The sequence below is a fragment of the Taudactylus pleione genome, unplaced genomic scaffold (assembly GCF_031769625.1).
Source record: "Taudactylus pleione unplaced genomic scaffold, aTauple2 ptg001041l, whole genome shotgun sequence".
Lineage (NCBI taxonomy): Eukaryota > Metazoa > Chordata > Amphibia > Anura > Myobatrachidae > Taudactylus > Taudactylus pleione.
Window position 1 is genome coordinate 1,964,139 of NW_028285442.1, and position 26,149 is coordinate 1,990,287.

Genomic DNA, 26,149 nt, shown 5'->3' on the forward strand with positions numbered 1-26,149 from the left:
GGCATGGTTCTTCAGACCTCCGCCTTGAAGAAAGGATGTTCTGTAATTCAGAGGACAAGAAACTTACTTCTGGCTGCATTTATTACAAAACTTTGTATGTTCTCCAGGGTGAACTGAGAAAATGTGGCCCTAGGGGCTTAGGTTTTGTCGAGTATGTTCTTTTCGTCAGACTGGAAGGTCTCTGATCTAGCAGCACTTTCTTCCTGCTTCCCCGTTTCAATGTCATCGTGAGACAGCGGTATTTCATACTAGGTCGGAATACCTTCCAAGAGTGGTATTCTGGCTCTATATGAATGTAGAGATTGTGGTCCCAGCTTTTAGACTACAAGCCTCTCGGTAGGTGAGGCTTCCTTGGATGTTGGCCGTGCGCTACATAATTATGTGGATCGCGCCAACAGCATGAGGAAGTAGGTTCCTTTTTGTACTGTGTGACAGTCATAAGGCTGGCCAGCCGATAAGCGGACGCTGGTCAGATGGATTCATATGACGATTCCTCAGGTCAGACTAGTCTGGTGGTGCCAGACTCCGTAAAGGTACATCCACACGGTCAGTGGGGCCTTCGTGGGCGGCCTGCTGGGGTGCCTCTGCTGAATAGTTCTACAGGGCAGCCACATGGTCTTCCGTCCACACATTTGTCAATTGTTATGCCTTTGACACTTTTGCCTCTCAGGATGCCTCCTTCGGGCGTAAGGTTCTCCTCTCTTCCGAGAGTCAGGATCGTCCGTAGGTTTAGTGCTTTGGGATATCCCCAACGTAATGGCTGTGGACCCCATGGACCCCGAGGAAGAAAATAAGAGCTATGGTATAACATACCTTGTTAACTCTTTTTCTTCGGGGTCCACAGGACACCCACCCAGACGCACCTGTAGTTCTGGGGGAGGTTTCCGTAGTTTCTCCTCTTGAGAGCCTGGACTCATGAGTTATGGGTTTCTTCTTTCTTACCCTTTGTTTGTCTCCGCCTGCTTGAGCTTGGTAATGAACTGGCTACCTGAGGCAGGAGGTGGGGTATATGTGGAGGAACCCTGGTGCATCTTGGGAGCAGAGAGCTCATTTGTGTTAACTGTTTGGTGACCAGGATTCATACCCCAACGTAATGTCTGTGGACCCATGGATCTCAAAGAAAAAGAGTTAACAAGGTATGTTATACCATAACTCTTATTTTTTCAATATATATTATTATTTTTATACTATTATTATAAATTGTTCCCAAAATATACATGCAAGATGCATGTCTTCTTAAATACATAAATAATGAAGTGATCTATAAATAATGCTTACATTACATTATCAGGCAGATGTATAGGGGGAATCGGTGAGAGGGGGAAGCAGGCAGTGAGAAGTGTTGGGGGTGAGACTAAGTAGGAGAGGGCAGGGGTGACAGGTAAACTGGCAGTGGTGCAGGGGGTGAGAGAGAGAGGTAGGGAGTGTGAGGGAAGCAGGCAGTTAGAAGTGTTTGGGTGAGAGAGTTTAGAGAGAGGGGCATGGGTGACAGAAGTAAACAGGCAGTGGTGCAGGGGGTGAGAGAGAGAAGTAATCAGATAAATGGGTAGGGATGAGAGAGAGAAGCAGGCAGTGAAAAGTTTTAAGGGTGAGAGGAAAGTCCCTTTATGCCCACATGGATGGTAGGTAATGACGTTGGACAGTAGCTGATGACGTCAGGGTACAAAAACTGAAGGGGATCTATCCACTTCTGAAGGGGAAGAGGTGCAGGGGGCGATATGGAAGCAGGGGCTAAAAGGATAGCAGGGAATGAGAGGGAAGCAGTCAGGAAGCTGGCGGACACAATGCCGACCGCCGGCTTCCCGGCTGCTTAATCCTGGCAAGGGTTAAATGACAGGCGTCGAAATCCCGACGCCTGTCATTATCCCTACGCTGGGCGCCGCCACGGACAGCCGCAGGGGGGGAGGGTTAGGTTTAGGTCTCCCGGGGGAGGGGAGGTTAGGGTTAGGCACCCCCGCGGGGGACTTAGGTTTAGGCGGCGGGCAAGGGGCGTGTTAAGTTTAGGCACTTAGAAAGGGGATTAGAGTTAGGCACTGGGGGGGAGGTTAGGGCTAGGCACCCTAAAGTAGGGCTACGGGGGGGAATTAGGTTAGTTATACTTACCGCTCTAGACGATCGGGGTAAATCATACTGATTCCGAGTGAGAGGTGTAGGGGGAAAGTAAAGGACAGAGACACAGGTGATCACACACAAAAGGAGAGTATATAGTGAGCAAGAGGGTTACCTAGGATGAACATACGGACACAGGAGGAGAATGACAGAGAAAGGAAACAGATAGGAGAAAGCAGATGGGACACATGAAAGATATAAAAGAGGTAAGCAAACTTTGTTCAACGTATCCTGTTCATATCGTATCCCTAAAGCTTTGATGGGGGTGTGTTAAGATTAAAAATTCCATACCCCCCAACTCTAAATTCCCACTTCGAGCACTGGGCACTGCATAGGGGGGATTACTACTAGGGGCAATGCATAGGGGTTCAACTACTGGGGGCACTGCATTGGATGGGATTACTACTGGGGGCACTGCATAGGGGGGGATTACTACTAGGGACAATGCATTGGGAGACTACTCTGGGCAGATAGTAATCATTTCACTTGTGAATCTGTGAGGAGACCTGGAAAACATGTACTACTGGTGCTCCCTGAGGAATGAGGTTGGGAAACATGGGTCTAGTGCACAAGTTCTCAAACTCGGTCCTCAGGACCCCAAACAGTGCATGTTTTCCATGTCTCCTCACATAATCACAAGTGAAATAATTAGCTCCACCTGTGGAACTTTTAAAATGTGTCAGTGAGTAATGAATACACCTGTGCACCTGCTGGGTGACCTGGAAAACGTGACCTGCGTGGGATCCTGAGGACCGAGTTTGAGAACCACTGGTTCAGTGTATGGTCAGCTTTAGACAGCGTGAGCTGGATTCCATTCCCAACAAGGGAAGCGAAAGCTGTCCACACACCTTAAGATTATCATTCCAACTAGCCAAATAGTTGGCTGGTTGAAAAAACAAAAAATTTGGTAATGTATGGGAGCAAATGACATTGGCCGTTTGCTCCCAAAAACCAGAAAACAGTCGGTCAGACAAGTGGGTTAAATAAAACCCACATTTAACCATCTTGTGTGAATGACCGTTTTCGCCCGCGTGCCGTATGTTTGCTCCCATACATTATAATAATAGTCTTTAGATACATGGCCAGCATAAGAGTGTGGTGTTCTGTTATAATGGTGACAAGCTCCAGGCTAGTCAGGAGGTCTGAGGCCTGTTGGAGTGAGTGTATGGGGATACAGAGAGGTACATGACACCAGCATTATGTTGTGTGTCTGTTTCTTTTTTTATATTCCTGACAGTTTTTCATTGTTGCACATTAAAGATTTTATTATTGGCAGATCTGTTTTTTTCCATCTTTAATGAGTTAACCTCTTAACAGAAAATATTGATTTTAAGTAGCCTTTTCATTCTGTTCTATGTATACAGACCATGTTGCGCGAACCATCCACACTACCTTCAGATAAATGCTTGTCTTTTTAAAATGTAATTTTGTTTTTTCATTAGGAAAGACAAATATGTGCGCGTTGATGCCTCCTGTCTATAGCCCTGATTCAGATCCGCACGCAAATGCCATCACTGTTGCGATTTCTCACGGAACGGAACGCAGTTGTGAAAATATGGGTCATTCCATGGTAACTCATGTAACAAAGTAACATAGCAAGTTATTTGCATGGCTACCAACAGCAAATGGTATTTGTGTGAAATGTATTTTATTTACTGAGAAAATAATACAGGTCATGCTTTGAAAAACTGTTGCCATATCACTTTTTAACATGAGTTTACCACAGAGTGACCCTAATGACCCACTCGCTGTCCAGGGCTTAGATGCACACTGACAGCATCTCATATCCGCCACTCATGCACACAACAGAAACATCGAATGCAGATCTGGCGGCCATCAGCCTTCTGAGTAAAGGCGCATATCCACTACACGATATAAATGGATGATTGAACGATAATGTAATCGTTCATTAATCGTGCAGTGATTATGCGGCCAGTGATGCACGCTCCCGCTGGTCATTGTCTGCATCGGTCATCGCCCGAACATACTGCCCACCATGACTATATCGCCTGCAAGTGCGCAGTACATCTTTCACGCATGCACAATGGCTAACAATCGCTCAAACTGCGTAAATATCGGCATTGTGTGCAGATCTGAGTCAGGCCCTGTGTGCTGAACTACTTAATAACTTTTAGCAAACATGCTTCAATCCATCATAATGGAACAGGTGTGTTTTTGTGGGTTTGGATGCAATGCAGGACTTTCCTGATTACTGACTGTTGTGACTTTTTTAATTTTGGAAGACCTAAAGGAATGTTTTTTTTACCTTTTTAAAATATATTTTTATAGATCATGATTAAATGCGCTTTTGTGACGACTGTAAGCCATTACCACTTAAGTTAATTTTGTTTTGTTTATGTTCTTTTTCTTTGCAACACAGAAACTATAATGCATATTTTATTATACATAAATGTCTCATAGGATTTATAGAAATGTGATTCTTTTTTGGACCGTTGTGTCTCTTAGACAGCCCTTTGTAGTTGTTGGCTACTTTGTTGCCAAGTGCAGACTTTTAATTAGAGGAAAATCTTGCGTCGCGACCAGGTTTTTCCGAGGGCTAGTATACCTTCCTCCTCCCTCTCCTGTCTTCTGCTTCCTTCCCTAGCTACCAGCGTCCAAAACGCATACAATGAACACAAAACTAGTCCACTGTAAAAATATTATCACTTGTAAAATAATACAAAATTATAAATTATTAAAGTTGCCAGCACAGGCCACCAAATCTGTCACTCTCCTCTCCCTGACCAGAATAATAACTCCTTCGTACTCACCTACTCTCTTAATATGAAAATATCTGTCCAACTCCCCTCTCTTTCGCCGGAAAAAAAATAAAAAATTTAGGAAGAGGAATTCCTTAGCAATTCCACAACAAATTAGCATTTTAATCAGTTTTAAATGTGAGAGAATTGATTACTTATACCCCTTTTCCACCAAATTCCCCCTTTCACTCCACACCTTGGACACGGGTTATTCCTGGGTAGACCTCATTCACACTGAAACCGTTTCTACCCAGCAAAACGTGTGTGTAATTAGAAATGGACGCATTCAGGCTCACAAAGATGAGGTCATAAAAAGTGGGTGGTGACTGCATTGCATTAATCATGGCAGACGAGTTACCACTGTGTAGCCCGGAGTTCCTGAGTTTTTGTGGATTACTTCTGTTTGCATGATGTAGCTGCTTACACTTTGCTACCTAGCACAGAGTTATTTTAGGAGGAGAAAATGATGACATCTCTTAGCGTATAAGAAGCTGTAATCAGTGGCGCTTTTTGCTTGACCCGGGTTGGATAACCCGGGTCACACTGTTACGTGGAACCTTGCTGGGTTTGACCCTGCTAGTTACCAGGGTCGGATTCCTGGGTTGACCCTTTCTCACCAAACCTCGACTCTGATTGCCTCTGCAATAACCAGGGTTAAAAGTTTGGAAAATGGGGTCTTATTGAACTTTGATTCATTTAATAATTAGACACTTAGTCAGGTATATGTGTTCTAAGCAACTTTTTTATTTGAAGTGAGTGCCCTATTTATTTACATCATGTACAGTCTCATGTGAGCACTGATATTATGGTTAGTCCTTGGCAGCCATCGGCTTAGAAGAAAAGCATTCTGTGGTGGCATACTGGCAAGTGTCCGCATCAAGGTAAGGGGTTACTATAGATGCCATGTAACATCACATCCTCATTTTGGGTGACGCCCAATTATCACTTCCTGGAATCTCAACAGTGTAATCCCCTTGGGTTCCAGGACTGATTGACGCCAAGCATATAATCTCTTTTTATTTTATTGAGGTTGCACCATTGCTCACATTAACACATTAATATCAATTGTGCTTTCAGTTTGGGCAATAAAATTCTCATCAATGTGCCTCCACAGTGCTCAGCTACGCACATGAACCTATATTACGGTATCCAATCATCACTGAGTTAAAATAAGCATTGTTACTGGTCATGAAGTGCCTTTGCCCAACAGTTCTAGGGGGCATTTCATGCAATCACGGATAATTGAATCGCCTCTGTAATGTCACATGGAGCGTCATGTCGTATTTTCTTACTATTGTCTTGACATTGTTAAAGTTAAAGGACCACTAAACCTGAAATACATTTTGGCTTATACTGAATAGCTTCTAATAACATTCACTCATGTATAAGTAACTAGACTAAGGAGCTTATCAAGAATAACAAAGTACTTATTGTGTGGGAAAATATTTTTTTCTATGCACTGTAGACATCCTGTCAGTTTCTGCATAATTTAATGTATTGTAGCTATGTACTAATAGCACAATGCAGGAGATCTCACAGAAATATCTGGCAGAGTGCAAATTAGCACTGCAGATTGCAATCCCCTTTATTATCAATGGGGACTACGATCTGACCCCTATGTATCAAACTCCAAAAACGAAGCTTTTTGGATTTTGGCCCCGATAGTTTACACCATCTTCAGATGGTGTAAACTGCTTTAAGCCTATGGAGGCTTACAAGCAGGAGAGAGATCTTCCGATATCTCTTCTGCAGCCTCTGACTGGCAGTGGAAACTGACACTGTACACATGCGCAGTGTCAGTTCTCCTGGAGAGTTTTTAATAAACTTGAAAGACTTTGACAAAATGCCAGGGATATAACTCGTAGGAACAGCGGTTACCGCAACCGCTGTCCATGCGAGTTCCCCTTTGTACATAGCAGGGATATTTTCATAAAAAAATTTAAATATTCACCGCAATACGGATCCTTAATCGCGGCAGTTCTGCGATTATTAATACATAGGCCCCTTAATGTGAAAAGTGTTTCTGCTGTTTGGCCGTTAGTCTACTTGGCTGTCACAATCATTATCCTACCTGTGTCCCCTGACAGAAATCCTCAAAACATGAGTTTTCTACTTCAGGGTCCATAGGGGGTCCACAGGGTTGACCTTGGGGTATAGGTTGGGAACCAAATCCGGGCACCACGCAGTTAAAGCTTTTAGCTCCCAGGATGCACTTGGGTCCACTCTCCCTATAACCCCGCCCCCCAGCCAGAGGCACCTCAGTTTAAGTTGGTGCCCGGCCGGAGTCGGGTCACCGTTACTGCAGGGGGGCTGCTTAGCAGCCTCTAAGCTTAAAAGAGTTTTGTTTTATTATTTTTTTTTACTACTCTTCAGAGCGGCAGCATCAGACTGTCCAATGGACGTCTGAGCTGCCGCTCCTACACCCCGCCGGCGCTGCGACGCCAGTACAGATCTGGGGATCGCAGCGGGACCCCAGAGTCTGTACTAGCCGGGCTCTGGAGGAATCCCTGGGCTTCTGCCGGATCGACGGGGACAGGTAAGTCGCGTGGTCACCGCTTGCGGTGACCCGCGTGTACATGCAGCCTTATGCCTCCGGTCTCTGGGGACAGACCGGAGGCGCTAGCGGTGGCGGCGGGCTCCCCCTCCATGGAGGCATACCCCGCGTGTCCACAGCCCACCAGGGATTATAGCGGCAGCGGGAGCCGGCATCCCGGGGGGTCAATTGCTAGCCAGGGGAGGAAGCCTTCCCTGTCTAGCGGCTCCTCCCCTCAGCTCAGCGCGCCTTTCAATAATAGTCTGGCGTCGCTGAGCTGCTTCCTCCGCGGGCCACGCTTCTTCTGAGGTCTCCAGCGGCCATTTTCTCTCTGTGGTGCTGCAGAACTCTTAGGATGTCAGTGAGCCCAGTCCCCCTGCGTACCTGGCCATTTTGGGTGAGTGTACACAGCGCCTTCCCAGACACTGAATCTGGGCAGTTGAATGTAGCGACATTGTGCAGTATATTATATGTCATGCTTATGTATGTATATATATTTTTCTGCATTGTATGTGACTTATGCTAGTGCTGACTGTCTGCTTTTTCTCTCACCTGTCAGTGTATATCTATCCCTTTTCTTTATCTGCCCTAATACAGGTGTACCTGGGGTGGTTCTGAGACCTCACATATATATATTTGTTAATATCTGTGAGGTTTGTCACATACTGTTGCGTGCTGCACGTTGCCATATTTTAGATGGAACTGTGAGTTGCGTACGCTGATAATGGGTTCCTGCAGCTAATCTTAGCGTCAGTCAGGACCGGTATGGCGCTGCTTAATATTTCCGTCAAGATAGTCAGATATATCTGACCAGGAGATTGCACACGATACTGCACCCATTATTGCTATCCTGCAAGTCATAGCCTGCAGGAATTAGTGCGGAGGATTTTAACTCAGAAAGGTTTACGTATGCGGCACCATCTGGTGCCGGGCCCCTTGCACGACCCCCTTAAAGGGCGTTGTTTCTCAGGATCCTCTCCTTTGAGGATCGCCGGGCGGGCCCCATTGTCGTCACTCGCTTGGAGTTACTTCACCATACTGCCCTTTTGAACTCGGGGTATCTCGCAATTTCTTGCAATTTACCCCTGTGTCACAGACTATCGCTCCCTGCCGGGGTTTTTCACAGTACATGAATTATCTCCGATACCACATCGGTCTGTCATTCCCCTTGCAGGGATTACCACAACGGCCACCCTGGTGGATGTCGTTTTATACGAAATACTAATTGGCGTGATATACGCCCTGTGGTTACTGACCAGTGGCTCTGCCGTGAACTGGATGGTATATTCGGCTCTTTCCCTCTCACATGGGGGGAGCCGATCTCAAGTATTATTATCCCTGCTTTGGGGCTGGTAGCCAGGCTCATTCTGGATATAGAGAATGTCGATCCTGCACCAGTATCATACATCTCCCGTTTTCTGCCCAGCGGGTGGATCTCATAGCGGGAGTCTGGCTGTCCCCAGATACGAGGAGTCACAAAGGCCTCCTGTTTCCCATTCCCTGAGGGTCCTCACAAGTAATGGAAATCCCCTTCTGGGATGGATTTGTATGTTAATCATCGGGTTACAGGCATTAATACGCCTCCCATCCCGGCCTGGACGAATTTTACGGATCCGTAGGTGGTAACTTTGCCTGAAATCAATGTACTCGTTTTCAGGGCCTGTTGCCCGTCCTACCATGGCCATCGCATGGTGATGCTTTTGTGACGTTTTTCCCCTCCAACACGTCTGAGGTTCAAATATCTTTTTGCCGCTCACAAAATATGCAGTGGTCATATGTGGGATTACCTCATGGGATGCCGGTCTTCTAACTTTCAGGGTTTCGGCGGCGTCTGTATCCGCCGCAGTACCCTATGGCTGCGTTATGGGAAAGCAGAGGTGCACACTCCTTCCAGGGGGAAGTTCTTGTTTGGTCCTGACCTTGACAAGATCGTTGCATCATTGGCAGTATCACTAATGGGGAGATACCGTCTTTAGCTACTCCCACTACATTCGGACTAACTCTGTTAAGTCTTTTTGTCCTCAGGGTCAGCCTAAAGGCCTGTTTTTTCCTAGGCTGTCGGCCTCCACGGGGGCCACCATATCCAGTACCGAGCAGTCCTGGAATTCCGGACGACCATGTTTCTACACCTGAGGATATACCCTCAGCCTGACGGGACAGGTCTACATCTGGGGAATTTCCAGAGTGAGGTACTGATTCTCAACGGCCTCTCATTGCTCATGCAGCCTCCTCACAGGCATTGTTACACGGGCCCTTCTTCAGAACTGATCAGGGCCTTACAATCCCAGAAAGCTATACAGTCTTTGTGGTAAGCAGAGCTATTTCGGCCAACCTCACTATCTCAGTGAGGGACTGGTTGTTCTACTTTCTTTTTGGGGCGGTGACCGACTGGTCCTCCTTTGCCTATACTCTGTCTCAAATCCCTGAATCAGATTCCAACGGTGCCTTGACTCAGGTGGAATCGTCCATGCTCCATCATCCGATGTTTGGAACCTGGGGATTTTATGGTATATCCGAGTATTCAGGATACGTACCTACGGGTACATACAGAGCCCTCTCATCAGCATGGGTTCAGGTTTGCTGTGCCACAGCAACACTTGTAAGTTTCGGGCTCTGCCTTTTGGGGCTGTCCTCAACTCCACCGGGGTTTACCAGCTTTATGGATTTTCTGACAGTTCACCTGTTCAGTGTATCCGAATGCTCCTTTCTCTGGACGGTCTCCTGCTTTTAGCAGGATCACCAAGGTACTTTACGGCCAGGTCAGGATAACCGGGGCTTCTTCTCGGCACAGATAATTAGTCAACGGAGGAAAAGTCCTCCCTGCATCCCTCACAGGGTTTTCTTCATCTGGGAGCACTGCTGGATTCTCAGAATCTGAGAATTTTTCTGGCGTAAGACAAGATCTCCACTCTTCAACTTCGAGTGTGCGGATATCTACGCAGTCGACATATGTCATTACTCTTTGTGATGCGCGGTCTACCAGAGTGTCTACCTTTTGGTAGGGTGGAATGTGCTCAGTTCCATTCCAGGCCTTGCCATAATTGACTCCCCTCCAGATGGATCGAGTTTTTTCCATCGGATCGCTGTTCGAACGATGATACTTTCTCCGGAGGCGAGTTGGTCTCTGTCCGGGTGGCTATGGCCATCTCGTCCAGGGTGTTCTTTGCTAAAGACAGTGTCTGGTCCGCATTCGTTTCGGGGCAGTTGGACGTCTGTCGCTTCTGCCCTGCCACTTAACTTGTTGATACTTTAAGCTGTCTTGGACTTTCACTCTGGCCTAACCCATTTGTCACGGTAAACCTGAATAGGTTCAGTCCGACAGTGTCACAACAGTGGCTTCCATCTAGGCAACACTGGTAGTTGGGTGGCAATGTTAGGAATGTCATCCATTCTGACATAGTCCAAGGGTCTTCTCCTGGCCAACTCTGCAGTGTTTATTCCCGGAGCTCTCCATTGGGAAGCGGGCTTCCTCAGCCGTCACGGCGTGCATCCCGGGGACTAGTCTCTTCTCCAAGAGAGGTTTCAACTCCTGGTGAGCAGAGGGGGCCTCCCTGAGGGGATTGATCCCCATGGCCTTCTGACTCGATCACACATTACCGGTGTTACAGTCCAGCTCTAGGAGTACTGAAGCTACCTTCAGTGACTCTTTGTCAGTGAAGTGGTCCTTCCACTTTGTGTACCTGTGTCCTCCGGTCTCCCTTCTTCCTCGAGGTCTTCGGAAGTTTAATTCGAGACGGAGGGGCTTTCCTTCTGGGGGCTCCAGGTCGTCCCAGACATCACTGGTACTAAGATTTTCGGAGTCTCCTCCTCGATGCTCCATTCCTACTGCTTCACTATCTGGACCTGTTGTCTCAGGGTCCTTGTTTTTCCCTGGATCTGGATCGCTTGTCTTTAACTGCGCCCCTACTGTGGTCATCGGGCTTCCCTGGCTCTGTCTTCATTGAGATGTTTAGAGCAGATAGGCCAGACTTTGCTGGGATCTGCCACGGACTGTGGCATACATAATTCTTATGGTATCGTACCTGTCGATACGATCCTCCGGTGTCCAGGATTTCCAGATATTCTGGCATTCCTTCCAGCTGGCTTGGGTTTCACCCTTGGCCTGGCCTTCCTGACAGTGCGGATCTCTACACTGTCGGTATGGTTAAGATATGGAATTGCTCCGCTCTGGTATCCAGTTCATCCTTTGGAGTGTTTTCTGGATTATGTCTCCACTTGTCCTCCCTAGGGACTCCTGGGGAGTTAGTAGTGGTTCTTTGTTCCCTCCGGGGACAGTCAATGGAACCGCTGGTTGTGATAGCCATTACATGGTCTATTGTTTAAGTTCTCTCTCTCTCTCTCTCTCTCTCTCAGGGTGTTTAAATCAACCAGGAGAGTGTCTGAATGGGGAGCGTTCTCATGTGGCTCCCTCTTCTGGAGGGCATCATGTCAGGGTGTGAGTTGCTCTCGCCCTGTGTTTCTTCTTAAAGTGGTTTTTAGGTTCCATATTATTCTGGAACTTATGGTATGGCCATTCAGTTCCCAGTCCTCTCGGCTGTTGTGGCCTCATGGACTGGGGTCTGGCCTCTTTGGCTTTATGTGATCCGTTCAAGTTCCTTATGGTAAGCGGACTCCTTATTGGTGGTCTGCGGTTTCTGGTTTTAACAGGAAACGATGGCCGGCCTATAATGACATGTTGACTGGATGGCCTCGTATGTCTTCCTCAGGGGCCTATCCATGGGTGGGCATTTCTGTCGTTGAGGCTTGTTTTTTTCTCGGGCCGTGTAACCCTCGTGGGCGGCTCGTCGTGGCGCCTCGGCTGTTTTGCCTTACTAGGTGTCCACGTGGTCTTCTGTCCATACCTTTTTAAGGTTCTAGGCATTGGTTTCCTTTGCCTCTCAGGATGCTTCCTTTTTGGCGACGGATTCTCCTCTCAGCACAGGAGCGTCCCCACCCTTGGTTGAACTGCTTTGGGACATCCCCAAGGTCAACCCTGTGGACCCCCTATGGACCCTGAAGTAGAAAACAAGAGATATGGTAAGAACTTACCTTTGTTATCTCTGTTTCTACGAAGTCCATAGGGTCCACAGGGCGCCCGCCCTGACGCACCTGGCTTCATATGGGCTGTGTTACTGGTCACCGGCTTCCCGTCTCCTTTTCTGTGAGTATGGTTCTAGAGTGTTCCAGTTTTCTCTCTCTTTTTCTCTCCTCCTCCGGCCTTTGGCTACTTACAATCTGAGGTGCCTCTGGCTGGGGGGCGGGGTTATAGGGAGAGTGGACCCAAGTGCATCCTGGGAGCTAAAAGCTTTAACTGCGTGGTGCCCGGATTTGGTTCCCAACCTATACCCCAAGGTCAACCCTGTGGACCCTATGGACTTCGTAGAAACAGAGATAACAAAGGTAAGTTCTTACCATATCTCTTGTTATTTGGGAAATATGAAAACCAGATTTGGGAAACACTAAATTATCCAGAAACCTCTTATTGACAGAGTCCTGAAATTTAGGTACTAAAAAAAAGTTTATATGGCGACACTGGCTCATACGCACAGACATGGATCAGAAAGTGATGTCTCGAATACCGTGTTTCCCCGATAATAAGCCCTACCCTTACTTTTGTAACCCGGTCCAAAATAAGCCCTACCCCGAAAATAAGACCTACCGAAATCCCATTTTGAGCTGGGAACGCTTCAGAGGCCAGCGTTCCCAGTCATGCAGTGCGCGGGTGACATCATGACGTCACCCGCGCGCTGAGGATCCTGTGCGGCCGCGCCTGCTGGATCATGTTAGATCCAGTCAGCGCGCAAGTGAGAGGGACATCCCGGACGGCGGCGAGTCAGGTAAGTACCGTACTGTACTGGTGGGTGGGGGATCAATTACAGGGTTCTTGCACTGCAATAAGGGAGGATGCATAAGGGACACTGCTACAGGAGGGGGCCTGCATAAGGTGCACTTCTACAAGGGGGCCTGCAAGGGGGGCCTGCATAAGGGGCACTTCTTCAAGGGGGCCTGCAAGGCGGGGGGCCTGCATAAGGGGCACTTCTACAAGGGGGCCTGCATAAGGGGCACTGCTGTCAATGTTAATTAAAATAAGACCTACCCCGAAAATAAGCCCTATGGTGTTTTTTTGACCCAAAAAAAAAATAAGACAGTGTCTTATTATCGGGGAAACACGGTAGTCCCTTTGAGGAGCTCTGCTGAATAATGTAAGCGGTGGCAGATTCCATGGCCAGTGTGTGTTACAGAAAACCCCCTTCTCTGTAAAAAGCCAGATACAATTTTAGCTGTACATCCGAATATGTTTGTTTTGGAACACTTAGTAGGTGCCTCCACCCTTGAGTGTTAATTATACAATTTAAAGCATGTTTTCTAATGTGCTATACTATACTAATTACACAGAAACATTTTCTTTCTTGTGTATCGAGCAAAACATACCAAAGTATGTTTTGCAATTATAACGTAGCTACTCACTTTTAAGAACTGCACTCTTAAAGGGCAACTAATGTCACTGTTTAATATTGGTGTGTAGTCATATTGCTATAGAACAAAGGATGTACATTATAGATCTGAATAATATATGTGCAATAACTGTTTATACTAAACTACCTGAAGTACCCGGCATTGCCTGGGTTTAAATCTTCAGGTTATTAAGTTTTATAATTTGATGTCGTCCAAATCCATCCAGTGGAAGGCGCAGAACAGGCTCCTCGGGTCAAAGTTGTGGCCAGCGTATACCAATGGGAGGTCCGACAGGGACCTGTACCCCCTAAAACCTGGCATGGATCCAAATGGACCACCTGGTGTGGTTTTATATATAAGAATTGCCCATATAATTTTCTTTTAAACTCTTCTGTTGCAAGTTGCCATTTTTATGAGGTAAGTTATTCTCTAATTGAGCAGGCAGAGTGTGAGTGACCGCTTGATGAACTTGATTTACAGATGGCACTGTGCGGTTTGGTTGATTCATGTACGCGGACGGTACAGTGATCTATCACTGCGGCGTTGTGACCAGTATTAGATTAAGGTTGTTGCCCTAAAGGAATGGGATGAGGCTCAGCTCTCACTCGAATGTAGTTGTTTGTGAGGTTATTCTTTACTTTTTAACAGCGTGGCAATGGACGTCCGCTTAATGTTACACAGTGTGTTTTTACTGTCATGGTTGAGATCTTAAAATTTCATTTGTAGGGTTTAGTGGTCCTTCAGGTTCACTAGACAGTCCCTTTAAAATGCAGGAGCATATGTCAGCTAAATTGGCAGCAGAAGAATGAAAAGTATTTACCTGGAGGGCATTTCAAGTGCTGAGATTATGGTGTTCAGCAAATAGTCTGATTGGATCAGGTTAATCAAGTGAAGAGCGAAAGGATTTCATGACGGCTGAGTTATCACTCATTCGTTTTTACAAGCACACACTTCATTTTCCGCGATTTGCTTTTAGAAGGCAGTAGGAGCTTGGCAGAGCCTGGATAGAGCAGCTGGGAGCACAACAGTGACTGGATCCTCTCTATACGACTAGTCACAGGGACAAATCCTCCTAGCACTCAGGCAGCAGACTGCAACTGTGATGTCTGTGTGCCTTATAGTATTTGTGCCAATCAAGACCTATATTACCTTGAAAATTGTTTTAGCATTGCTAATTTATAAGTGGACTATTTTGACAGCCGTTACTGTTGTGGCTGGATTTCAAATATAGATGAACATAGAAACGCAATGGTGAAATTATTATGCTTTATGGGAATCTTGCAATTTGGAATACTTCAGACAGCTTCATTCTGGTTTTACCTAATCCAATATGGTCAGTGCTTGACTTGCAGTCTGTCATTGATGGGGTTGGAACAGCCTGCGTACATTTATAGCATTAAAATGCTAACAGCAGCACAAAGTATTTAAGTGTGTTGTGTGATCAAGCTTAAAATGAGACACTAGGCCAACTTGTAGAATCAGTTGAGTATCTATGTTAAAGAGTTAGGACCACTTTTAAACAACTGTATGCTAACTTGCCTGCCCTTATGTAGCTGAAGCCGGGAATAAATTCTGCTGAGGGTTTTCACCACAAGGTGATGGACTCATTAGTTGTATCACAGAGGTGAAGGGGAAATTTATTTATTTATTAACAGTCTCTTATATACCGCAGCATATTCCGTTGCGCTTTACAATTGGAAATGAATCAAAAGCGGGTTTTGATAGATCTCCCTATTACTGAGCTCTTTGAGCATTAGGGGCACCCTTTCCCTGTTATATGAGTTCAGCATGTGATATGTGGCTCCTGGAAGCTGGGGGAGAGCCCCCCAATCTGCATAATAAAATGGTGGCAGATTAGGTAACTGTGTTTCTCAAAGAAGACTTTCCCTTTAACAGTACCACAGATTTGTGCACAAAGAATCTTATTTCTGAATGAACTCTTACAGGGAATTAAGCACGTTAATGTGTTTTTACCTATACTGTAGAGCAGGGCTCAACAAAATCTCTTGTCATCATGGTTACTAGAAATTAGGGGACGTCCCTGGTCTCGTCTGTGCGCTGATGGAATTACTGATGAGTCCTCAGACATTCTGGCAGTGAATCAGAGAGAAATACTGTAGCTGCACTTCTATATTATAACTGTTACTAATCAGCCTGTCCCTGGTATACTGTACTGTGATGCTCTAATGGTGCATACACACAGGACGATCGTTAACGATATCGTTGAACAAACTCCCGGGTGTGCTGGATGATCGATATCGATCATTCAGCACATCATCAACCCATCAACGATGGCCAACGACCCGCGGGTCCCTATAGTAACCTGGTTGATATCGACTAGGTTGCCCTGCATGCATGGGCGATGGACGATATCGTTATCACCCATACGTGCCCGTGCATCACATGTCGGTGGGTTGGAGGCACAGAAAAATGCACAATATGATCGATATTGCTATTGTGCATTTTAATCGTACCGTGTGTACGCACCTTTTAGTCTTTTGAAAGAGAAATTGTGTAGGTTGATGGCTCCTAACTTTTGCCCATAATACCCATTTGTCGAACCCTGACCAAGGGCTACAGTTGGAAGAGTTATAAAAGTTCCTTAGTAGACCAGGGTGATACGGTATATCATTCAGTCATTCGATCGTGTATACACAACGAACAATATGAACGATATATATTTGCACCATGTAACACACTGCAGATGCGATATATCTGTGAACTGCATTGTTTACAGGCATCTCGTGTGTACACTCTGACCAATGGTTGGGACGATATATTATACATCGGCTGTATGAACAATATATCGGCCTGTCTGTAAACCCCTGTAGGAACTCCCCCTGAAAAAGTGCAAAGAAGTGTATTGAAATGTTTGAATTCAGTCATCCCCAGTGTAATGTGAGTTGGTGCAATGCCAGTTTTGGCCTCTGCCCTAAGCAGGAGGTAAAAAGAGAGCACTACAGAGCTGCTTCACTGGGTGATGGTAATATGCCCAAGGAAAGCTGTTGCACTGTCATCTTTCATATCAACCCACCCTCTGGCCTGCTGGGTTCATGTGCAGTGCAGCAGAAACGTGTTATCCTTTCTTAAATAGGCTTAGCTAAATCAGCTCCTGTGTTTTCCGCTTATTCTCTTGCTCAGATATAAACGGAAAATGTGCTTTGCGTTGCCCTTCAAATTTGGGACAGCCTCGCATATGGAAGATTGAGAGTTTGTGCTGCATAAAGTGGTATTAAGGCAGCCAGTGACACTCACACAGAATTGGTTCGTAATTTCAATATATCGAACTCTTTAGTCAGCTGCAAACGGTTCACTTCTAGCTGAGGAAAGTGGAAGAAAGCAGCAGCTTATACTGACACTACACTGATATGCTACCTCTTCTAATATGTGGTCTGAAAATGTTCAAGGGCCATTTGTAATAGCCCACGATTTGAGGGAGCCGGTGTGATTCTGTCCTGATAGTCCAGTGGGTTATGCCTTTTAAACTAATTGCAGCTTTAAATCTAAAGAATATATACTGCTAGAAACACGCCAGCTCCAGCAAATAGCAGGCTATTACATTTGATCTCAAGTCTTATAAGATGTGGATGTTAGGACCAGGGAGGATCCTTAAAGAGCAAATACTATCCTCACAACTGATGGTTGTCCCTTTTGTTGGTGAAATTTATGTGTAGACACTTAATGAGTCATTTTTGTTAGGCTCCTAGTGATGAGGCTGCACCCTAATATTGGTCCACATTCTACTATGTTTAGATGATGGGCGCACTGTACCGTGAGCTCTGCTCCAGCCTGACGGCCAAACATCGCTTTACCACTTACCCTACATACTCCTCTAGCACCGATACTCTGGTGGGAAGTTTTAAACGTGACTAGTACTGGCAATTGCTGTCACTGGAATCCTAATTTAAAAAAATTCTAAAAATAAATAACTAAGACTAGTACAGTTAGAGTGATCTATACATGTTCGGGCTAATCTCAAAAACAATAGATAACAATAAATGAATCTGCGCTTAATTCCTAATTGGTATGGTTAGCTGCGGACACAAGGAGAGATTCCCACTCTCCTAATTCTGATCTGAATAAATACAATAGAGTCTGTGCATAACCAGTAGGTGTTGTTAATGCTATAATGAAAAAATAGTAAGGTAATGAGAATGAAATAATGCTCCTGGGCAGGAGTGATGTGTAAAGGCTTTATTGTGCCATAAAAATGCGGGGCAGAGGGATGATTGATAAGGAAGACACAATGCTTCCTGGTGATGTGGGAAGGGAATAAGGATATGATGGGGCTGAAGCTGGTGATGAAGAAAGGAAGGGGGTAAAAGAAATAAAAAATAAAATAGGAAATACTGAATCAAAATGACCGCTTGTAAATGTCCTGGAGAACACTGTCCTAGTGGGTGTTGTGCTCTGGAGGGGCGGCGTCCCGAGCCCTCCGGTCCAACAACTTACCCGGTCTTCTGTGTCTTCTTTAAGGTGAAATCTGTGGGTTCCTACGTCTCTGCTGGAGTGTGCGTCCGGTTGCACACTCAGCTAGATGTCCGTGTAATCACCGAGAGCGGTGAGACCGCCGGGTGCCGCGATCACGCGGCCTCCGGCTGTCTGCTGACGCTTACGGCCACTCAACCGGCCGGCGGGGAGACTGGATGCTGCAGAGGAGGGTAGGTGTCTGGTGTATCGGCTCTATCTAGAGCACTGCTGCACTTCCTGGTGGCAAAATCCTGCGATCGCGGGTACTGACAGGGAGTCAGCTGTAGGTATTATGTTCAGTGAGAATGAGATAGTGATGGGTCCAACGCGTAGCGCCTCTCAGGCCTTCATCAGGGACTGAATGTAAGTGTGTAATGGATCTCTTATATATAGGCAGATCCCACCTGACATCACTCCCAGCTGGGAACTCTGGGGTTGCTATGGAGATGTGGCTTAATCTTGCAGGGATGGGTGTGGCCACAAACAGGGCTCTCAAAAACCACTGGACGGATTTTTATGCAGTTTTCACTCTTCTATAGAGCATTTGTGGAGGAAGGTTTAGGTCTATGACACATTAATATATGACAAAAGGGAGCTGAGCACTGATGATTTTAGTGAAGCAAGTCAATGAAAAAACGGACATCCGAGCGCTTTCTTGGCTTACACTGCCTAAACCGTTGGAGAGAGATTATATTGATGGGCTTTATTTTATACCATGTAGACATTGATGTAAATTGATGTAAGCCCCATTTACTGATACAAAATCTCAGTTTTTCCCATTTTTTTTTTTTTTTTTTTACCTATTTCATTTATGTGGAAAACGATTCTTTAATTCCAAACTAGTCCAATTCCCGGTAAGAGTCTGCTTTAGCATGACCATAAATAAAGCGCAGGGACAGACGATTAACGTGGCTGGAGTTGACATAAGTGGAGACTGTTTTTCTCATGGACAACTCTATGTGGCCCTTTTGTGTGTCACGTCAAAATGAAATAGTTTTAGCTGATGTCAGGAGGAACACGATTAATGTCGTCTACAAGGCAATCTTCTAAGTTTTTGGTTAAAAAAAAAAGACTATCGCTGCAAATCCAAATTCGCTCCTGTGTAAAGCCGGGGCGGATCACTAATAATAGTATTTTTTAGTTTTATGAAACTTTCATCCATGATTTGTTCATTCTAATTAAGTGCACATATCACACACACACACCTGCCCGCTGCCTTAGTGCACTGTCCACAGTCTAGCGAGATAGATAGATATATATATATATATTCTCTAATTTTGTGCTTGCAAATTTATTGAATTATTAGAAAACAAAATGGCTGTCAACAATGTCTGTACATTTTTACACAGAAGTACTAAAATATAATTTTGTGCTTTTTAAATCTTTTAGGAAAACACATACTGCACAACAATAAGAAAGCACAATGGAGTTCTACGAGTCAATGTATTTTACAATCCTCTTCCCACTTGTGGTCGTTCTGGTCATCTTCCTCCTGTTCTGGCTCTCTATGAAGGAGACGTCGTATGACGAGATCCTTGAGAAGCAGAAGAAGGACCAGAAGCTCCCCTTCATTAAGATCGACAAAAAGAAAAGTGACAAGAAAAAGAACAAGAAGAAGGAATCTCAGAACGGTAACCTTCACGAGTCCGACTCCGAGGCGGCCACGCGGGACTTTGATTTGGGGGATGCTCTGTCCAGTGAAGAAGAACATGTTGTTCCAGCTCCTGTAATTCAAGCAGAGACCACTGCCAATGTCCGAGAGCGCAAGAAGAAGGACAAGAAGCAGCCAAAGCCGGTGGTGGAGGAGCATGTTAACAAAGAAGTCAATGGGACAAAGATTCCTGTAAAGAAACCGGAAGCTGTTCCAGTAACAAAGCAGCCAACTCCACCGCCTGAAGCCGCTGGGTTCAAGAAAAAGCAAGGACAGAAAAAGCAGAAAAATGGGCGAGGTATTTATCTTTTTTTTTATTTTGTTTTTTTATTCTCCTCATAACCTTGTTTTGTGTAAGAAAATAGAAGAGATTTTTAAAACTAAACCACAATTTGCCATTAATATATTTCAAAGAAGAACACATTACTGAGCTGAATGATATACATGAAATACCTGGAGTTTTCATACTTAATTACATACTGTATGTCAACCATGCTGTCACACCCCTGTAGCTGGACAGAAGGTGGTGCTTTCAGCAATCCGACAATGCCTGTCAGACTTTGCAGTCTTGCTTTGTAGCATGCACTGTGGACCTCATTCAGAGCCGCTCGCAAAAAGCGAGCGCTCACTCTGAATGAGGGCGGCCGCTTTTCTTTTGAGAGGCGGCCTACAGGCCGCTCGCTAAGCTGTGGGTTACCACCGACAGCTTTAGCGAGTGACTAGGTGATGGTTGCGATGGTAGAGACCATCGGGGCTTGCGACAAGACCCTTGCGGTAGGGTCTCGTCTACCGCAAGCCCCAGGTAGCTTCCTGCTCTAATAGAGCAGGAAGCTCCCTACTGACTGGTGATGTCAGTTGAGCCGCCTTCAGGAACGCCTCCGTTTGTCCGGCCACCCCCCCACTCAGCCTACAAACGGGGCGAGCTGTCGATCAACATCGACAGCCGCCCCTTTTGTAGCGAGCCCCAGAGCGAGTGCATTTGTCACTTGCTCCGGGGCTTGCGCACGCGCAGTGCGAGCGCAGGCCCTCTACATCGACCCACTTGCGAGCAGGTCTGAATGAGGTCCCGTGTACCAGGTTGATTTTGCCTATTGAAAGACTGCTACTTTATAACATCAGGCACTCTCGCACAGGACTCATCGATGTCTCAAAGCCACATCCTATTACATTTACCCCCAGTTAGTTTCAACGGCTTGTTCAGAAATGGCTGAATGCATAGGCTCCAGAGATACGTAGTCATTTTGTATTGCAATAAGCCATAATATTTATTCATGAAAGCATTGTTAAACATTTTAAATATTGACTCTTGTTCCCCCTACCCCGATCATGGTAACATCTGAGAATATTGGGAGGAGCAATCTTAAGTGCTGACCCGTTTTCTGTACAACAGACAGGAGAGTTCATGTACTATAGCATGTAATCTTCCTCTTAACTCCAAAGACTATGATCATGAGTATATTATGAAAGTTTACTGGAAGGAACTGCAGACTATGAAGAACGGGAAAATCAGGCAATCTACCATTCTTTCTTCAACCTCATTAAATATAGTACTACATGTGTGATGTTGTCTTTTGGGGTCGCTAGAGAATGGGTTTTGTTGTTCTTATGTCTTTCTATTGTCTGCATGACTTTTTGGTACATTAAAAGGAAGACTTTTTTTATTTGTAAATTGTTAGTGTTCCAGGAAACATTAACAATGATAATAAGCAGCGGATATTGCTGTTGAGAGTGATTTTAATGTTTTTTTTTGTTTGTTTTTTAAAGCATTTCCTTAAACATTGATGTTTTCAGAAATCATTCACTCTGCTGTATTTGCAGCTATGTTAAGTGGTCCTGTATTTAGCTTACAGGTTGCATAAGTTTAATGCTTCCAGCAACATCTATTTTCTCCCATTTAAATGTTGTCACAGACTGCAATTTGTGCGTCTCTCTGTCATGTTACACTGTAAGTGTATTTGTACTTGCATCTGTGGGACTATATTTGTTTTACTGGAGTACTGTATGTTTAACTGGTGGTGGGCAATTTTAAGTGTATTTTGCTTGAGAGTGTATATTTGCATTGTATTGTTGATGCAGTTTTGTGTTTTGAGTCAGACTTTGTTTGCACCTAGGTGACACTGGGTAGGATTATGGGACTGTTATGCTGCCCATCCACTAGGCAATTAAACCTAGCGATGGAGCGATAACGACCGTCGTTATCGCTCCATCGCTTGGCAATTTGCCCGCAAATGTTAAAAACGACCAGCGATGCGCACACCTGCTGGTCGTTTTTAACATCAATCATTGCCCGAACCTGACGACCGCCGTCTGAGCGTTCAGTGTATGCACTTCACTCCGCGGTAGTCAACGGCGTCGTAATCGTGTCGTCGTCCCCGTATCGTGTAGTGGATGGGGCAGCATTAGTGTGCAGCTGGATGATTATCAGTAGTATTATGGGACCCGCTCGCTAGGCTGCGTTCGTACGCAGCTAGTCGATTTTTGCAATATGCGTATGCATCGCAGTGCGTGAACTAGTCCATGCGATCGGGAAGCGTTCGCTCGCTGCGCATAGACAGCTCGCCAGCTAGAGTGACAGGACAAGACGTTTGTGGGTGGTGACGGGATGGTCCATGAAAACGGGGGGAGTGGTGGTGCGAATGCAGGCGTGCCTGAGCATCTCAACACCGTTTCAGAGGCGTGCATAATTAAAACGCAGCGTCATAGTAAACGTCACATGGTTGAAAATCACACTGAATCACTCGTAGCGCTTGCGGTAGGGCATGGTCAGCCACAAGTGCTGCGATCGCTTCAGATGGTACTTGATGTTACCGATGGTTGCATACACTTCCTGGACATGACGTGGGAAAGTGGGCGTCTGCATACACAGGGCGATCGCACACCAAGATGTAGTGGGCGTGCTATTGCCTTGCCGTGCGATTGCGGATTTGCCTACTTTTGCTGCGAGCGAACGCACCTAGCGAGCAGCTTTGAATTGAGCCCTGTGTGTTTACACCATACCTCAGCAATCACAAAAAGATTCCCCCCCTCCCTTCCCTGGTTTAACAATTGCCCAAACCAGCAAATGGCGATACTATACAGATATTTTTCATCCAGAGATCGGATCAGTAAATCATGACTGTGCCCATAACTGTACATAATCTCAAAGGGTTGTCATTTTACTAGACGCATGTAAAAAAAAGTTGTTCTGTCGGCAGACCGGTCTGCAAAACGACTGATCGTTACTGTATCCTGGCAATCTACAGCCCAAATTGGTCTGCGAAATCCAACATGTTGGACAACCTGATTCATCAATTCCGATCATATTTTGGTCAGAGTCGCCAGTTGGTGACTATTTTTGTTACCCAGTATTATCCACCTGCAAAAAATGTGTAAGATTATGCGACTCTGCTTGCCCCTAGATGATGATGATTATTGTGTTTGCAGATGGATGATACTGGGTAAAATATGGAACTGTGGGGCCTGATTCAGAGATGTGCGCTAACCCGATGAATAACGCCCATCTCCGATGTTTCCGGGTCTACGCATGTGCAGAACGGGTCCTCCAATTACGCTCCCAGACTACAGCATGGTTGACATGCTGCAGCGTTTGAGGGGGGGGGGTTGGAGCGGGGGGAGCCGGGGGGGGGAGCAGGGGCGTGGCCGGTCACCGTTCCCACAGCCCTGACCAAAGGAGCAACCATCGGTTGTGATAGTGATCCCAGGCTGCCACTTTGGTCGCAGCATTGAGCTTGCCTGTCTGGCACCACCTTCAGCATTTGCATCTGAGATGGACGGAATTGCACAGCCGCTTGTGTGCTGCTCTTCAATTCCGTCCATCTCTGAATCAGCTCCTGTGTGTTTTGCAGATGGATAATACTGAGTAAGATTATAGGTTGTAAGTTTGCACCTATATGCCTCTTGGTAAGATTACATGACTGTGTGTTTGAACCTATATGCCTCTGGGTAAGATTACATGACTGTATTTGCACCTATATACCTCTGGGTAAGATTACATGACTGTGTGTTTGCACCTATATGCCTCTGGGTAAGATTACATGACTGTGTGTTTGCACCTATATGCCTCTGGGTAAGATTACATGACTGTGTGTTTGCACCTATATGCCTCTGGGTAAGATTACATGACTGTGTGTTTGCACCTATATGCCTCTGGGTAAGATTACATGACTGTGTGTTTGAACCTATATGCCTCTTGGTAAGATTACATGACTGTGTGTTTGAACCTATATGCCTCTGGGTAAGATTACATGACTGTGTGTTTGCACCTATATACCTCTGGGTAAGATTACATGACTGTGTGTTTGCACCTATATGCCTCTGGGTAAGATTACATGACTGTGTGTTTGCACCTATATGCCTCTGGGTAAGATTACATGACTGTGTGTTTGCACCTATATGCCTCTGGGTAAGATTACATGACTGTGTGTTTGCACCTATATGCCTCTGGGTAAGATTACATGACCTGTGTGTTTGCACCTATATGCCTCTGGGTAAGATTACATGACCTGTGTGTTTGCACCTATATACCTCTGGGTAAGATTACATGACTGTGTGTTTGAACCTATATGCCTCTGGGTAAGATTACATGACTGTGTTTGCACCTATATACCTCTGGGTAAGATTACATGACTGTGTGTTTGAACCTATATGCCTCTTGGTAAGATTACATGACTGTGTGTTTGAACCTATATGCCTCTGGGTAAGATTACATGACTGTGTGTTTGCACCTATATGCCTCTGGGTAAGATTACATGACTGTGTGTTTGCACCTATATGCCTCTGGGTAAGATTACATGACTGTGTGTTTGCACCTATATGCCTCTTGGTAAGATTACATCACTGTGTGTTTGCACCTATATACCTCTGGGTAAGATTACATGACACTGAGTTTGCATCTGGATGACCATGGTAGGATTATGAAAGTATTTTTACCTATCTCCAGCCAGGGTATGTCAGCCTTGCACTGGATGGTGATGGATCATGTTTTTGCTAGTGTGCGATGTACCCCCCCATGCTCTACGTTCCCATAATGAGTACAAGTGTCCTTTCAGGTGTATATACATCTAATCAAGTGAACTTTGAGACTGTCTGGGGCTGCGTGTCTGTAATGTTGGTACGATTGTTGTGGACTCTCTTCATTTTGGGAGACAATCTGCAAATAATCAAATAGGCTAATCAATAAATATACAAATCATGCAGCTCAGTGTGTTACTTGTGTCCTGAAGAACATGGATGATTGGCGTCTGTCACTAAGGAACGCCTCCCTGGTTTCCCACTTTAATTTGTCTGATTTTACTAAGGCCGCAGTTACTTTTGTTAATGACAAGATACACCTGTCGGTTTACCTAAATCTATTACTTAGCACTAAGCTGATGAAAGGAAACATGTCTCATGCAGGATAAGATGCAGTATCATAAGTAATTATCGGGTTACTAGCAGACAGTACAAGTGCATGAACCGTAATACAGCATTTTCATGCTAACCTCTAGGTGTCTGACTACACTTCACTGATATAACTGTAATATAAATGCCATAATTTTACCACTGAGGACTTATACAGTAGCTAGGGACACTCTTTGTATAGAATTGTTCCTGCAAATTGCTTCGTAGTAATCTCTTATATTAATGTTACATGAGATGTTAAGGGGTCTATGTACTAAGCCTTCAAGAGAGAGAAAGTAGATGGAGATAAAGTACCCTCCAATCAGCTCCTAAGTGTCATTTTTCAAACACAGCCTGTAAAGTGACAATTAGGAGCCGATTGGTTGCCACTTTATCTCTCTAAAGGTGCGTATCCACTAGCAGATAGTGGAACGACAGTCCGATTACAACATTGTAATTGTTCATCGCTCATTTTAATAGGCAAGTGGATACGCGGCTTAAGGTCGGCTACACACTTGCACAATATTGGCCCGATTTGGCCACCGTAAGGCAGTGATTTTCAACTTTTTAAACTGTAAAATTGCCAAGGCACACCATCAGTCCCCCACTGCGAAAGGACACAAACACATTGGCCCCCACAAAAAAAATCAGACATTGCAGTGATCGCGCTGAGCAAAAAAATTTGTGGGTCCCAGGGACCCCTCACTTTGAGTAGTTGGGGTACTGCTCCATTGTTTCTGGGTCCATTCACACATTTTGGGAGGGGGGAGGGTGAGGACAGGCAGCAGTTAGGACAGTGCTGGGGGTAGGTAG

The 26,149-nt window shown here is 45.5% G+C and overlaps 1 protein-coding gene across 12 annotated transcripts in view; it reads left to right on the forward strand.

The window, feature by feature from the left end:
* Positions 1-26,149, forward strand: part of KTN1 (kinectin 1) — a 168,407-nt gene that overhangs the window by 32,473 nt on the left and 109,785 nt on the right. For all 12 annotated transcript variants that reach the window (XM_088461377.1, XM_088461381.1, XM_088461372.1 and 9 more), the window contains exon 2: positions 19,696-20,255. In XM_088461377.1, coding sequence (XP_088317503.1) covers positions 19,730-20,255 — 526 coding nt within the window. In that variant the 5' untranslated portion in view covers positions 19,696-19,729. The remainder of the gene's footprint in view (positions 1-19,695; positions 20,256-26,149) is intronic.